We start from the raw sequence: 13,252 nt of genomic DNA, 5'->3' as shown, positions 1-13,252 counted from the left end.
CCATAGCAGGATATCCTTCTCAGTGTCTGGGGCAATCCTAAGATGCAGGGGATGAAGGTGGGGTTGTCTGGGGCGTGGAGTTGGGGAGATAAGGTACAGGCCTTCCTAGGAGGACATGGGTGCTTCTGGGTCTAGCTGGAGTGGTGCCAACCGTGGGCTCTAAGCCCTTAGTTTCTCTGGTGAGCCCTGGCCTGGCATACTGTTCCCTTAGCTTGCCTCCAGCTGCTGGGTTCCCTGGAGGAAATGGCCCAGGTTAGTGATCACAGACTTCCATGGTGTTAGGGAGTTGTAGTGGGCATGGTGAAGGATCAGTTTTCTTCAGGAAACCCTGCCATACAGAGAGGAGGGTAAACTCTGGGCATCTGATTGTTTTAGGATGAGCTTTCTGAAGGCTTTGGGGCCTGTGGGCCCCGGATCCTTAAGTGTTTATGAATTTTATTATGACTGTGTTTGTTTAAATATATATATATATATTTATACCTCTATGCATCCCCCGCCCCACCCCCCCAAGCCCCTAGTTCTTGCCCTTAGCTTTCTGTTTGGTGGCCGTATAGGGCAGCACTGTCTGCGTGCTCTTGTCTGATACTGTCTGAGTGCTGCTGTTCCTTGTGACCCTCCGGGTCTGTTCTGGGGCCAACGTGGGGCCCAAGCGTCGGGTGGTCAACGGAGAGCGCTTGGTCTTGTAGGGGGCTGGGGAGGGCTTGAGGGGGCCTGTGTGTGGCTCCACGCGGGGCAGCTCTGGGGCCAGGTCCCCCTCCTCCTCCTCCTCTCCCTCCTCACCATCCCCCTCTTCATCGTCACAGCACAGAGCATGGTAGAGCACTTTGTCACTGAACCGTACCCTCTCCCTCGTCCCTGGAGTCCGCTGGGGCACCTGGCCCTTGGCAGGGCCAGCACTGAAGGCCTCTTCACTGGAGGAGTCTGGCGTCTCCACTCGTGGCCCATTGGGGATGGGCAAACCACCATTCATGAGCTGGTAGTCAGGGCCTGTGCCTGGCCGTGGCGCCTCGGGGCCATCCACCGAGTCTGATGGGGTGGAGACATCCAGGAAGGAACAGAACTCCCAGCTGTCTGAGAGGATATCAGCCGTCATGAAGTCCAGGTGGCCCAGGTCAAAGGGGCCACCCACACCTGCCTTGTCACTGCTGGAGGTGCTGCTCACAGTGGCCGTGGTCCAGTCATCTGGCTCCAGTTCAAAGTCAAAGTCAGAGGTTAGCTTGTCGATCTGACTCACCACCTGGCCGGGGAAGGGAGAGGAGGTGAGAGGGGCTAGGTGGGACTCAGAGTTACCTAGGTGTGTGTGTGTGTGTGTGTGTGTGTGTGTGTGAGAGAGAGAGAGAGAGAGAGAGAGAGAGAGAGAGAGAGAGAGAGAGAGAGAGAGAGCGCACACTAGCTCCTGGCCCATTGACTCTGAAAGGTAGTGCTTGAACTGAAGTCACACAAGTTTGTTTGTACTGTTAAGAATCCAAATTGGGGCTGAGAATACAGTTCAGCTGGTAAAGTGCTTGAGTTTGACTTCTATAACCCATCTTAAAAAAAAAAAAAAAAAAAAAGCTAGGCATGGTAGTGCATGCTTATAATCCTACCTTGGGGAAGCAGGAAGATCCCTGGGGCTTGCTGGCCAGCCAGCCAAGCCTACTTGGTGAGTTACAGACTACTGAGAGGCTGTCTCAAACACACACAAGGCCAAATTGCACAAGGGTGGGCCACTTGTTCAGACCACCCCCTTAGTCCCCTGGAGGGAGGCGTACTGCCTTTCACCAGACACCCTGTCTATCCATATAGCGTTTCCTCTTGAGCACAGCTGCTATCTGGGGTGAGGAGAGTATAGTGATCAGGGTTTCAAGCTCATTCTGGTGGAAAAGGGGTCTAATAAAAGAGGTCAGCAGGCCCTGAAAACCATGCCCTGGGGACCTCCTAGCTGCCGACCATAACACAGTCAGTGGAGACAAAAGACAAGGGACAGTCATAAAAACAAGACCCCGCCCAGCATCTTGGAACCCTCACTGGCACCAGTTAATGACTCATTCCGGGATCTCTTTCCCACACTGGGGACTGGAGCAACAGGTGTGTGGCACTGGCTGAGTCACCCTCCCTTTCTCGTACCCTCATGCTCTGGAACCTCCTCCCTCCTTGACTTCCTAGTCCATTGATGAATGGAGATCAATCCAGGCTTCAGGCTTGCTGGAGAAAAGAAGAAAGCCTGGAATCTTTGGAAGTGATAAAGAGAACATCCACCCTGGCCCAGAGATGATTGTGGCAGCTCACCAGTGGAGGCCACTGTACCCTACTCTGCCTGCCCACCTCCCACCCATCCAAAGGGAAGCCCTTGGTCTCTGAGCAGGCAGCCCTTCCTGCAGATACACAGTCACCTGTGCTGTTGTCTGCAGTGAGAGAGGGAGACAGATTAGGCAAAGGCCTAGGGGGAGTAAGGAGCATGAGGATGGAGGGAGGAGAGCCAGGCCAGAACTCAAACATAAAACAATGAAAACCAGTGGAGGGAACAAGTGTCAGAGCCACAGAGACTCAGGGACAAAGCCATGTGGTAAGCCACCAGGAACTGCATCTAGCTTCCAGCATCTGGCGGCATTATCTGCCTGGGTTCAGGGAGGTCAGTTAGTAAGTTAACTAAGTTAAGTCCTAACCCATAACTCATTCCTGGGAACTGCTACCACGAGATGCTGCTCCAGGCGTGGTGAGGGGTGGGTGGGAAGTGGCCCAGCATAAAGCACAAAACAAAGACACTACCTGCAGCACCTGGGCCAGTGGGAGATGGGCTCTAGATACAAGTGACCTGACTGTCCCTACCCCTCTTCAGGTCTGTTTTTCAATCTTTAAGGAAGACTCTAGGAATCTGTAAGACACAGTATGAGAAGGTATTTAGGCCTGCTACAAACTGGAGGAATCAGGACCCCTTGGTGACTTTGAGCAAGTCACCTAAGCTGGCTGGAACTCAATGCCATTTACCACTGAGTGTCTAACCAATGTCAGCAGAGCTTTACAGGGAGGACTCGGAGGAGCCCCAAGATCAAAGTGATGTCATTCCCTACCTCAGATCAAATCATTAGCTCTACAGCCTTGGGATCATAAAGCCCCCAGGTGCTGTCTCTTTGGCCTGGTGGCTGGGTGCTGGGGCAGTCTGAGGAGCGGCTCTGCCATTCAGACAGCCGCATGCTCAGATGGGACTCTCTGATTAGTGAGAGCTGTCAGCAGCTGCTTCAGCCCAAGGCTGGGGGTGCCAGGAGGAAGCTGGAGTTGAATGGCTTGGCTGAAATCCCACAGACTCAGCAGGAATGAGCACTATCAGGACCCAGGCCTGAGGGATAGCAGGGGTGTCCCAGGCACACCCAGCAGGAACCCAGACATACTTCTTTCACTGAGGAAGCCCTGGCTGGGCACCTGTTCTAGCAGCCTTTCCATTGAGTCCCTTCCCTTTTGCATTAGCATCCTCTTTTGGTTCTGCATCAGGGTATGGAGGAAGGGAGAGCGAGCGGGGAGGCGGTCTTTAGGTCTCATGTCTGCCCCCTCTTGGCGGTGGAATTGAAGGAAGATGATAATCCACTTCCAAATTGTATTCTCCAGCTTTGACACCCCTCTCCTTGCTCAGGGAGACGAACACGGAAGAGATATAAACATATTTGAAATGACAGTGTTAGGGCAGCCCAAACCTTTAGTACCTGGGCTCTGAAGCCAGAGCTGGACTCCAGCCCTGACTTCACTACTTATGAGCAACCTTAATCAAGTTACTCAACTTCCTTCTGTCTGCCTGAGAGCTGCTGCAGCTAATGCCCCTGGGAAAGTATGCAGAAGAGTGTAAAACACCGGCATCCACCAGGCACCAATGAACATGAGCACACAGCCAGGACCAGGAGCAGATGGAAATCAGGATTTCACCTAAGAAATGCCATAATGACGGGCATGTTTCAGAGCCTGTTCAGAATGCCAGGATACGGTAGTGTGTCTTCCATAGCCCATGTGCCAGTACTGCCCATTTTGCCTGAAGCGTGGGTGTGCCCATTCAGAACATGACTACAAGAGGTCCCTGAGGCCCGTGGCTGCGAGGCTCGCAGGCAGATCTGGCTTCCCAACTACTTAATGGACGGAAGTGAGGGTGAGAAAGGGAAGCCATGTACCCGCAGAACCCATCTTCTGAGGAGGCCATGATCAGCGCATAAACCGGCTAATCCTTCCCTGGCACACCGTTTCACAGGTCAACATGGAGAGCAAGTGTGGAACAGGCCCATGCTACCTGACTCTCTGATCTGGCTGTCTTGAAATCTGTGATTTCTCTCTGAGATTTAATAATCATTTTGCCTACATGTAATTTGGGATTGTCTTGGAGTACAGAGAAATAATTATATACACAGAAGGAAAGAGGGGGAGAAAGAACCAGAAAAATCTCAAAGCTGGGGCACAAGAGAGACACTGATGAGTTAACTGTGCTATTGTGTTTGCTGACAGGGAAACTGAGGCCTAGCGCGTGGAAAGAGCTGAGGTAAAGCCAGAAGGCGAGTCCTGGGTCTGGCATCTTACAAACAAGATTAAAATGTTCCAGAGGGGCCAAGAGGGAGCACTGTGGAGAGACAGGAGAACTGAGGGCCAAGACAGAACCCAGCCCTGTTCCAGGGGTGCCTCTCACCTCTGTCTTGATCTCAGTCTTGCCTACTTAATCTTCCCCCTCACCCCCCAATAATTTCCTGTTTGTGCTTGGTTCATGCTCTGCATTTGGGCTTTCCTGATCAGCATCAGGACCACATCACCCCTCTGCCTCTAGCCTTTCCCTTTTCCAAAACCTCCTGAGCTTTCCAAACACCACCCCCTTTCCCCTCCAGCAAGTGGCCTCCCCCTCATCTCTCTGCACATCTCCCAGAGCTGGAGCTCCAGCTGCCACTAGGTTCACCTGGTGTGCCCTCCCTCCCACCACCATCCTCACTTCCTGGAGGAAGCTTGCTGGTCCCCAGCTGAGGGCGATATTGGTCACAGTTACACATCTATGTTGTGATACAGTTGGTGGCTGCCTCCCTACTAGACAGGAAGCCTAAGAAAGAATAAGGTGGGGGTCTGTCTGTTTCACCTACCATGAGGCTCCTGGGTTGGTACAGATGCTGGCCCACTCTACATACACAGCTGAAAGAAGGCGGGGAGGGGGCATGAGTGCATGTGTTTGTGCATGCACATGTATGTGCACTCCTGCTTGCCTGTGCATACACACATGGGTGCACATCCCTTGATGCTCAAGAGCCAGTGCTGAGGGACCCAGCATCACAGACCCAGTGTCCCACTCCTTCCCTCCTTCCCGGCTCCCTGGGCAGTCGGTTACATAACTGGGGATCCTGCATTATTTATGACCACTGATTATTTTTTAATTCTGTGATTACATTGTTTATTATCTTCCTGGGGGGCTGTGGCATTGGGGAGATGGGGACTGAGCTGACCATGATTCATGGCTCTCATCCTGCAATTTGGCCTAATTGGCTAGGGAGCCTCTGTGAATCTGTCCGGAGGAAGAGAAAGCAAAGGAGAAAAAGGAAGAAAGAAAAGCACGGACAAAATAATAAGAAAAAAAATCCACCTGAGTTTCCCTGAGCTGCGGGTACTAAGCTGACCCACTTTGGTGCAGCCCTTTGGTCCCCAGTTTCTCTTGCTCCAGCTGCTTCCTGGTAGGCCACATTTATTTATCTCTTACTAGCAAGGCCTGTGGCTTTCCCTGCCACCTTTACACATGGCACCTGGCCGATGGACAGCTGCGAAACAGGCTGCCACATGCCTGTTTCCTATGCAAAGCTGGTGGGATCCTCCACTGCCTACCCCATTCTCCTGAGGCTCCTGGGACACAGAGATGACAGCACCCCTACGTTATTTCCTACTCAAGACTCACAGGTGGTTAATAAAGGATTGCTTTTAAACGCCCACCTCCACCCCCCACCCCCCATGGAACAGGAAGAATCGAGTACATGTTCAAGGTGAGCCTCAGAACCTGGTGGGTTAAGGATAAGGACCCCTTCACCCTGCCGTGGGAGCTCAGAGTCTGTGGGCAGCAGGCAGAACAGTAGCAAGGCAGGGACATAACCAAGATATATTATTAAAGTGTGTGGGCTTCTCACTGACAGCAAACTTGGAGTTCCACACTCTGATGCACAGGGCCTATGGGATGCCCTGCCCTCCCCCACCCCGAGACCCCTGCCCTTCTCTGCTCCACTCCCACCAGCTTCCCGTCCCTCCTCCAGATCCTGGTATCACAGTTCCCACCACCTGCCACTCTCTTCCCCTAGATGCCTGCTGACCCTGCCCCTCATCTCTATGCTGCAAAACCACTTTATAGATGTCAGTCTCTCTCCAGTCCTCACTGGGGAGGGGGCCGAACTGCCTACTGCAGGTGACCCATTAGAGGTCCCTACCAACACCAGGACCTGGCCCTGACCTGCCTGCTTTTGGCTAAAATGCTGATGTAAGACTCTGGGAAATAAGGGCAGAGCATGGAAGTGCTAGACTCATTCAGAAACGATACCTTGTGGGCGGCTGAGGCCTAGCACTATGGGAGAGCACCTGCCTAGCATGTGTGGCTGGGCCCTAGGTTTGATACCTAACACTGCAAAGCAGAAAATGAAACAAAAAGGACGTGGCTTTGGGTCTGTTCTGTGTGATTTATATAAGGGAGCAGAGAAATATTTGGTATCTTCCTTTTACAGATGGGCCGACAGAAGTACAGAGAAGCAAAGTAACTTTCCCAAGCTCGTACAGCTCAGGAGGTGGAGCACTGGGGACTGAATTCTGGCTGCCTGGCCTATGCTCTTTGTCCCTTGGGATGATCTGTCTCTAATGGAGATCCATGGAATCTGGGGAGTTTATGGGACCTGCTGGGATTGGCCTGGCATCATCGAGTATTAAGGAACCAGGGAGAACAAGGGCTAATTAATGTCTGTAGGTCATGCCACAACCCTGGACACTTCAGTTCCAGCTTTCAGAGTGCTTTTGCATTCCCTACATCCCTTAGTGCCCCATCCCTACCCACAGAGCTGATGACAGAGCTGTGGTGGGGATTGGGAGGGTGGACAGAGGAAACTCAAATTCTCTGTAAGTGCGAGCGGGTATTGGTCCTCCTCCTGCATGCTATGCCTCCAATGTCACCATGTTGGATATCATTTGCAGCATCCCTGTCAGGGACAAGACATCAGTGCCTTCTGTTCGGAGAGGAGCAAAGGGAGGCTCATGGGCTTAGAGCAGAGGCTTTGGTGGCTTTCATCTTTTGGTCAGTTTCAGGCTTTGTACTCAGGAATGTGTGTGTGGGTGTCTTCCAGGGCTAGTGGTGACTGGCAGGGAAGAGGAGGTACAGACAGGAGGACGGTGAGAGGAGGACAGAGAATAGCAGAGCCCACTTCTCACTGCCTGGCTCCTTCAACAAGGTTCCCGTGCAGTACCCCTGCCAGCCCTGTTTGCAACACTTGTCTCCATACTCAAATATTAGGTCTGAGCTAGCAGGTACTGCCCATGACATCGGATATGATGGGGGAATAGGGGATGGTTCATCCTACCATGGTCCCACCACTGCCCTGATAGAGAAGCACTATGAAGGGCCTGAATGGAGCTCAGATCAGCTTTATGTCCTCCTGAAGGACCTAGAGCTACATCAGAAGTTTGAAACCAGGACCTGAGATCCATAGATACTCCTGTCCCCAACAACCTCCAGCCCACGGGAAGTTGGTTATGACATCTCTCCTCTGTTTGGGTCTCCCTTCCTCTTTGCCCAGCACCCTATGTGCATATCCCCTTTCTAGGGGATTAGGGAGCTCAGAGGCTCAACCCCCACCCAGCTGGGTACCATTGGCAGCGGGCAGGCAGTGGCATACGGGGTAGACTCTGGTTTCCATAGCAACCTGTCAAAGTCTTGGGTGGAGACACATGGCCTACAGATGTGGGGGAGGGGACCCATCACTCTGTCCTGGCTCAGACCTCCAGGGTGTACAAACTATCACCTGGAGTGCTGGGGTGAGGGGCATGGGGATCAGTAAGTATGAAAGGGATGATGGAGGCGTCTAAAAACTCCATCAAGTAACCCTGGCACTTGGGCACCATGGCTCAAGCATCAGGCATCTCTTAGAAGCTGTCATAATGCTGAGGTTACACAGTAGCCCGCCTGCCAAGGCTTCAAATAGGCATTGGGAATCTTGAGTTCTAGGCTCAAGTTTGTTATGGATGGGTTGTATGGCTCTAGGCAAGCCCCTATTCCTCTCTGGGCCCCAGTTTCTTCAATAGTAAGTGGACAGGGCTTGTCTGAACTACCTGAGAGATCCCTCCAAGTTCTGGATGACTATGCTGAGGGAGAAGAGGCAGCAGTCTGGAAGATGCCCCACTGGGAGTTGTACTGAGGCTGACCCCTTGGGATTGTAGACAGTATAGGCTCCGGTTGGGTTCCATGTCCCTGCTTGAGATTGAGACTTTGGATAGTTCCCATAGCCCTGATAAAAGTGCAGAGCATCCAGAATAAGGCAGACTAGGGGAGGACATCCTAATCCTTCGGCTTCATGAGGTCAGAGGAAAGGTTGCTTAGGGGCTGTGGTCGTTGGCATCCAAACTGTATTATGGAGCCCAGAGCACAGCAGCCCAGCCTATGGGCAGGAGCACCACCACCTCTCAGTCCTGTCTTCAGAGGCCTGACTCCAATTCACAGCTCCCTTCAAACAACCTCTCGCCCTGGCTTGGATTCAGGCCATGCTGGAAAGCCACAGGGCTCAAAGCTTGCCCCTCTCCTCAGTTTCCTACAGCCTCCTTCCCCAAACACAGCTGGTGGGGGACCTTGAAGCCATAACTCAGAATGATCCATTCTCCCACTATCTCTGCAGGGGCCCTGGTTACAAGCAGTTGAAAGTTGCCTAAAGCCCACCTGGCTGGTGAAATGGCACCCAGCGGGCGAATTCAGGCCAGCGGCTCAGAATGCTGGTCATGCATTTTGGACTTGAACACAGCCCAGGGGGCAGGGTGGAAGACATGTGTACCTCATTACTCCAGCAATGTGGGAAGCAGTAATTAAACTAGGCTCTGCTTAGAAAGACAGAGAGGTTTTCTCCGTGACTTTTTGGTCTTTGCAAAAAACCACCCAGAAGCATGTCCTGCAAGGGGGTGGGGTGGGGGTGGGGATTCAGCTCCGTTAAAAAAATTAATCTTTTTAAAAATCTATGTACAGAAGGACCTCTGATTCTTAACAGAATCTCCCAGCCACCTTTTAAGTCCAGGGCAGGGGGGAGGTTACAGCTGGTTTTAACTCCTCCTGCTTTTGGAATATCTGATCCCCTAGGTAAATCTTTTTGAGCTGGGCCTCAAGCAGTGAGGATTGACCGGACAGTCATCCACACTCTCCTAGAGTCCTTGCTCAGAGTCTACAAGGTAAACAGTGGGGTCAATGGACAGACAACTTGGGTTTCGGAAGAATGTGTCCCATTAAGAGTAGAGTAGGGCAGATTTAGTCCTCACTGAGCACCCGGAGTGCTAACCATAGAGATGGGCCCACTGACAGCTGCTCAGTCTCTGCCACACCAAGGCCCCATCACCAGCTCTGGGGATAGGGATTTTTAAGCAAACCAGATTTGAGGTAAGGAGAATGGAAAGGGGATGGTGCTCAGTGGAAACAGCCCATGTGCACATAGCATTGCACACTCAAGACACAGGCAAATGCTTTACTGACTGAGCCCAGCCAGTCAGGGTGAGGGGGTCTGTATGGCCCCTGCTGGCCTCTTAACTCACCTCCCTCAGCTCCTTAGCCACTTCTTTGAGTTCTCTCAGGATGCCTTCAAGTTGCCCGATGACCATCTTCATGCGCTGTCGAATCCGCTCTCTCTCTCCACCACTGTTGGGGTCGTCACTGGGCTGCCCGAGGTCCGGGGCACCCCGAATGTTCATCCTTCACCACGTGGCCGCAAGCCTGCCCATACTCGCCCCAGCGGGGCACACGCTTCGTCTGCCTCCACGGAGCCCCCCTCGGCCGGGCAGAGCTCCACATCTTAACGGCCCCCCAGCCTACCCTGGCCTTGGGCGGCCCTCACCCAGCCCCTGCAGCCTGCCACTCCACCTATTCGCCTCTGGGTGGGGGATGAAACACCCAGAGGGAGACAGAGTCTGACAAGGTGGGGGGTCAAGGTGAGGACGCAGGAGGGCAAGGGGAGGGGCCTTAGGGCCCAAGAACAGCTTCCAGGACTTGAAGTGCCTATGGTGTACAGAGCTGATCTTTGCCTGAATCTGGATGCGGAGGCAGGGGGATGATTCTGCAAGGACTAAGGGTAAGAGATGCCCTTGGGATGGGGGAAGGCAGCAATCCCCTCGAAACTCGTAGGCAGTTACAAAGGCAGAGGTCTCTAGATGCAGCCGAACCAGCAGAGGGACGGTGATCAGGGTCTTCCAGATGTGGAGGGGGCTCCAGATGTGAACAGCACTGGAGAGGGAACTGATTGGAGGAGGGCAGCCCCCTGCAGAAAGAGCGAGCCTGGCGTCAGCCCTCCCAGGCTGCTGCACCAGCCTGCTGCTGCTGCTGCTGCCTCCCTCTTCTCCCTGCCTGCACCCTCCTTCCTAGCTGGAGATTTATTTATTTATTTATTTATTTATTTATTTTGTTTGTTTGTGGGGAGGGGTGGTGGAGGCAGATGGTTTTCAACACCCTTCTTCAACAGGAAGAGTGGAGGAGTCCCTGTTTTAGAGGAATGAGCCCTTAGCCTCCTCTGGGGCACTCTAGCCGTGGTGCACCCCCCGCCCCCAGCCACCAACCAAGCTTGGCCAGACTGGTTTAGCACAGGGCCTCTCCAGCTCTCCAACCTTCTTTCAATGCCCACAGGGTGCCCTCCTTCCCAGAGGACCCTTCCTCCCCCAACCCCGCCTTCCCTCCGAAGCTGGACTCCCCTACTCACCAAGGGTGGGGGCAGTGGCCTTTCCTCTAAGCAGTGTCGGGGGCCGAGCCACAAGACGAGGTTGGGGGGCCCCCAAGGCTTCCTAGGGCGGGCTTCTCTCTCTGGACCCTTCAGCTCCTGGCCTCAGGAAGGTCCTCCGAGCGGTGACCGGAGACATCTGGGCGGTGGGAGGGGGCGGGGCCTCCGCGCACCCGGGAAGAGGGGGCATAAAAAAACCCCAAAAATCTCCTCACCACGCTCGCCAGGCTCCGGGTCGCGAGGGTCCGGCGAGCTCGGAAGCCCCGAGGCCACAGGTGACCCGAGCCGAGGTGACACCGGTCCGGTCCAGGCGACTGAGCCAAAGTCGGAGGGCTGGGGAGGGCGCCGGGATCCCCTCAGCCCACGCCCGGCATTCCCCGGGCTCCACAGGGTTCGCGATTCTCTCTGTCCATTCTAGATGGGCAGGTCTGAGCCCCTCCGGGGTCTGTCCTGCCTTTGCCTTGCACTGCCCTTCCCGAGCTGGCACTGCTAGGTGTCCGGGGTGTACTCAGCCGGGACCCAGAATGTCCGTGCTCCGGCCCGGGCGGCGTCTGGAGCGGCCGCAGAAACCGCTCAGTCCAGCCCGGCAGTCGGCTCCATCAACGGTGGGGAAAGTCCGGATTCCTTCGCGTCTCGGGGGAGGGGAAGCAGCCGTGGCCAGGGGACCCGGTGTCGAGCACAGCAGAGATGAGTGCACGAGGTCGGGGGGCCTCAGCACAGCGGGGCTCAGCCGAGGAAGCAAAGGAAAGCAGAAGGGGGCGAGCGAGACGCCAGGGAGGCGATGGAGGAGGCGCGCCGGGCCCGGCCAGGCACACCGGGCGCGCAGCCTCCGCTCGGCTCCACCGCCTCCAGCGCGCTCGCTCACGGCTCCGCGCCTCGCGGCCCGGGGCGCCGGGTGGCTGCCGATGGGGCAAACGAGGCACTGGGTCTGCTCGGGCCTTTCTCCCCGGCTGCTTCGCCCTCGCCCTGCCCTGCCCTGCCCTTCCCACCCGGCTCCGCGGGCCTGGCCCGCTTACCCCGAGCGCCGCCGCGCCCCGCCGGACTGGCCGCCCGGCCGGGCGCAGGCTCCCTCAAAGGCCGCCGGGCTCGCGCGGCTCCGCTCGCCTCGGCGCTGGCAGTGAAGGGGCCGGCCCCGCGCGCCGGGAGGGAGCTTTTAAAGCGACACACACGCCTCCCAGCGCCCAGAACCGAGCGCGCGAGCCGGGGGGTCTCACCACCCTAGGGAGCGGGTTGGACTGGGCGCCAGCGGGGCTGGAGGAGAACTAGCCTGGCCACTGCCCGCTGCCCTGGGCGCACAGAGGCCCGGACTTGACTCCAAGTTCCTTCATCTCTTTTTTACACAATCCCTTGACCCTCCTCCCCTCACGGTGGTGCGTCCCGGGGTTCCCCTTCTGGCTGTTACCCTCCTCTGCCATCATGCCTCAAACTGTCCCAAATCTTGTGTCAGTTCAGTAAATAGAATCCAGCCAACCATTACTGAACACCTATTGTGTGCCACGCTCTGGCCAAGAGGGAGGGCAGAGTGGGTGCTGGGCTGTTTCTGAAGGTTCTGTTCCCCTAGTTCTTCATTTAAGTTTTCAACATATTTTTGTTCTCGATCTCTCTCTCTCTCTCTCTCTCTCTTCTTCCTTCCTTCCTTCCTTCCTTCCTTCCTTCCTTCCTTCCTTCCTTCCTTCCTTTTTTTTTCTTTCAGGCCCTGTTGAGGAGGAAATATCGAGGAAATTTCCCCATGAGGACATTCTTGAGTAAACTGAAGGGTGGTGCATGTAGTTCTAGGAGCGTTGGTAACTTGGCAGGTATGGGATAACTAGGAGGACGCACAGGCCACCCCCACTCCCCCAAGTTCTTCCCAGGAATTCAACCCTTGAGCTGAATCTTAACAGAAGATTCAGTGGGAGTCCGGGTGACTGTGCCCTGGGGAAGGGAGGAATCTGCTTCCTAAGAGGGAAGGAAGATGGTGGGGAAGGAACCGCTCAGGAGCAGAAGTCGGGGAGGGCAAGTTTCAGTCTAAGTGGCCCTGTTGGTACCACTGGGAAGTCTGTATGAAGTGGAACAGAGGAAAACCAGATCAGGAAACAGGAGGCTGTAGACAGAAGCTTGGAATTTAGACCTGGTGGTGGTGGAGTACACCTTTAACCCATCTGACTTGGAGCCAGATGGAATTTTAAGGTGGCCTGAGGAGTTCTGGATTCAGGACAGTGATAGCGGTGAAGGTATCAATAGTTTCACTTGGTCTCTGTGTCCTCTCAGAGGTAATATTCCCAGGGTCTTCTACAACCACTGGGGAATTCCTCCTCTGCTGCCTTTTGAGAGGACCTAGTGTCCTGGACTGGGGTTCACTT

The 13,252-nt window shown here is 54.8% G+C and overlaps 1 protein-coding gene across 1 annotated transcript; it reads right to left on the bottom strand.

Annotated features, from left to right (window-relative positions):
* Positions 1-418: 418 nt before the first annotated feature.
* Insyn1 (inhibitory synaptic factor 1) lies at positions 419-11,951 on the bottom strand. The gene is made up of 3 exons (XM_021173425.2): positions 10,893-11,951; positions 9,739-10,457; positions 419-1,237 (listed from the first exon to the last, which is right to left on the bottom strand). Exons 2-3 carry the CDS (start codon positions 9,892-9,894, stop codon positions 515-517), a joined length of 879 nt encoding a protein of 292 aa, XP_021029084.1. The 5' UTR covers positions 9,895-10,457; positions 10,893-11,951; the 3' UTR covers positions 419-514.
* Positions 11,952-13,252: the final 1,301 nt, after the last annotated feature.

This window comes from Mus caroli, chromosome 9 (assembly GCF_900094665.2).
Source record: "Mus caroli chromosome 9, CAROLI_EIJ_v1.1, whole genome shotgun sequence".
NCBI classification, from domain to species: domain Eukaryota; kingdom Metazoa; phylum Chordata; class Mammalia; order Rodentia; family Muridae; genus Mus; species Mus caroli.
Note: the sequence above shows the minus strand (reverse complement) of the source record. Positions and strands in the feature narration are given on the sequence as shown.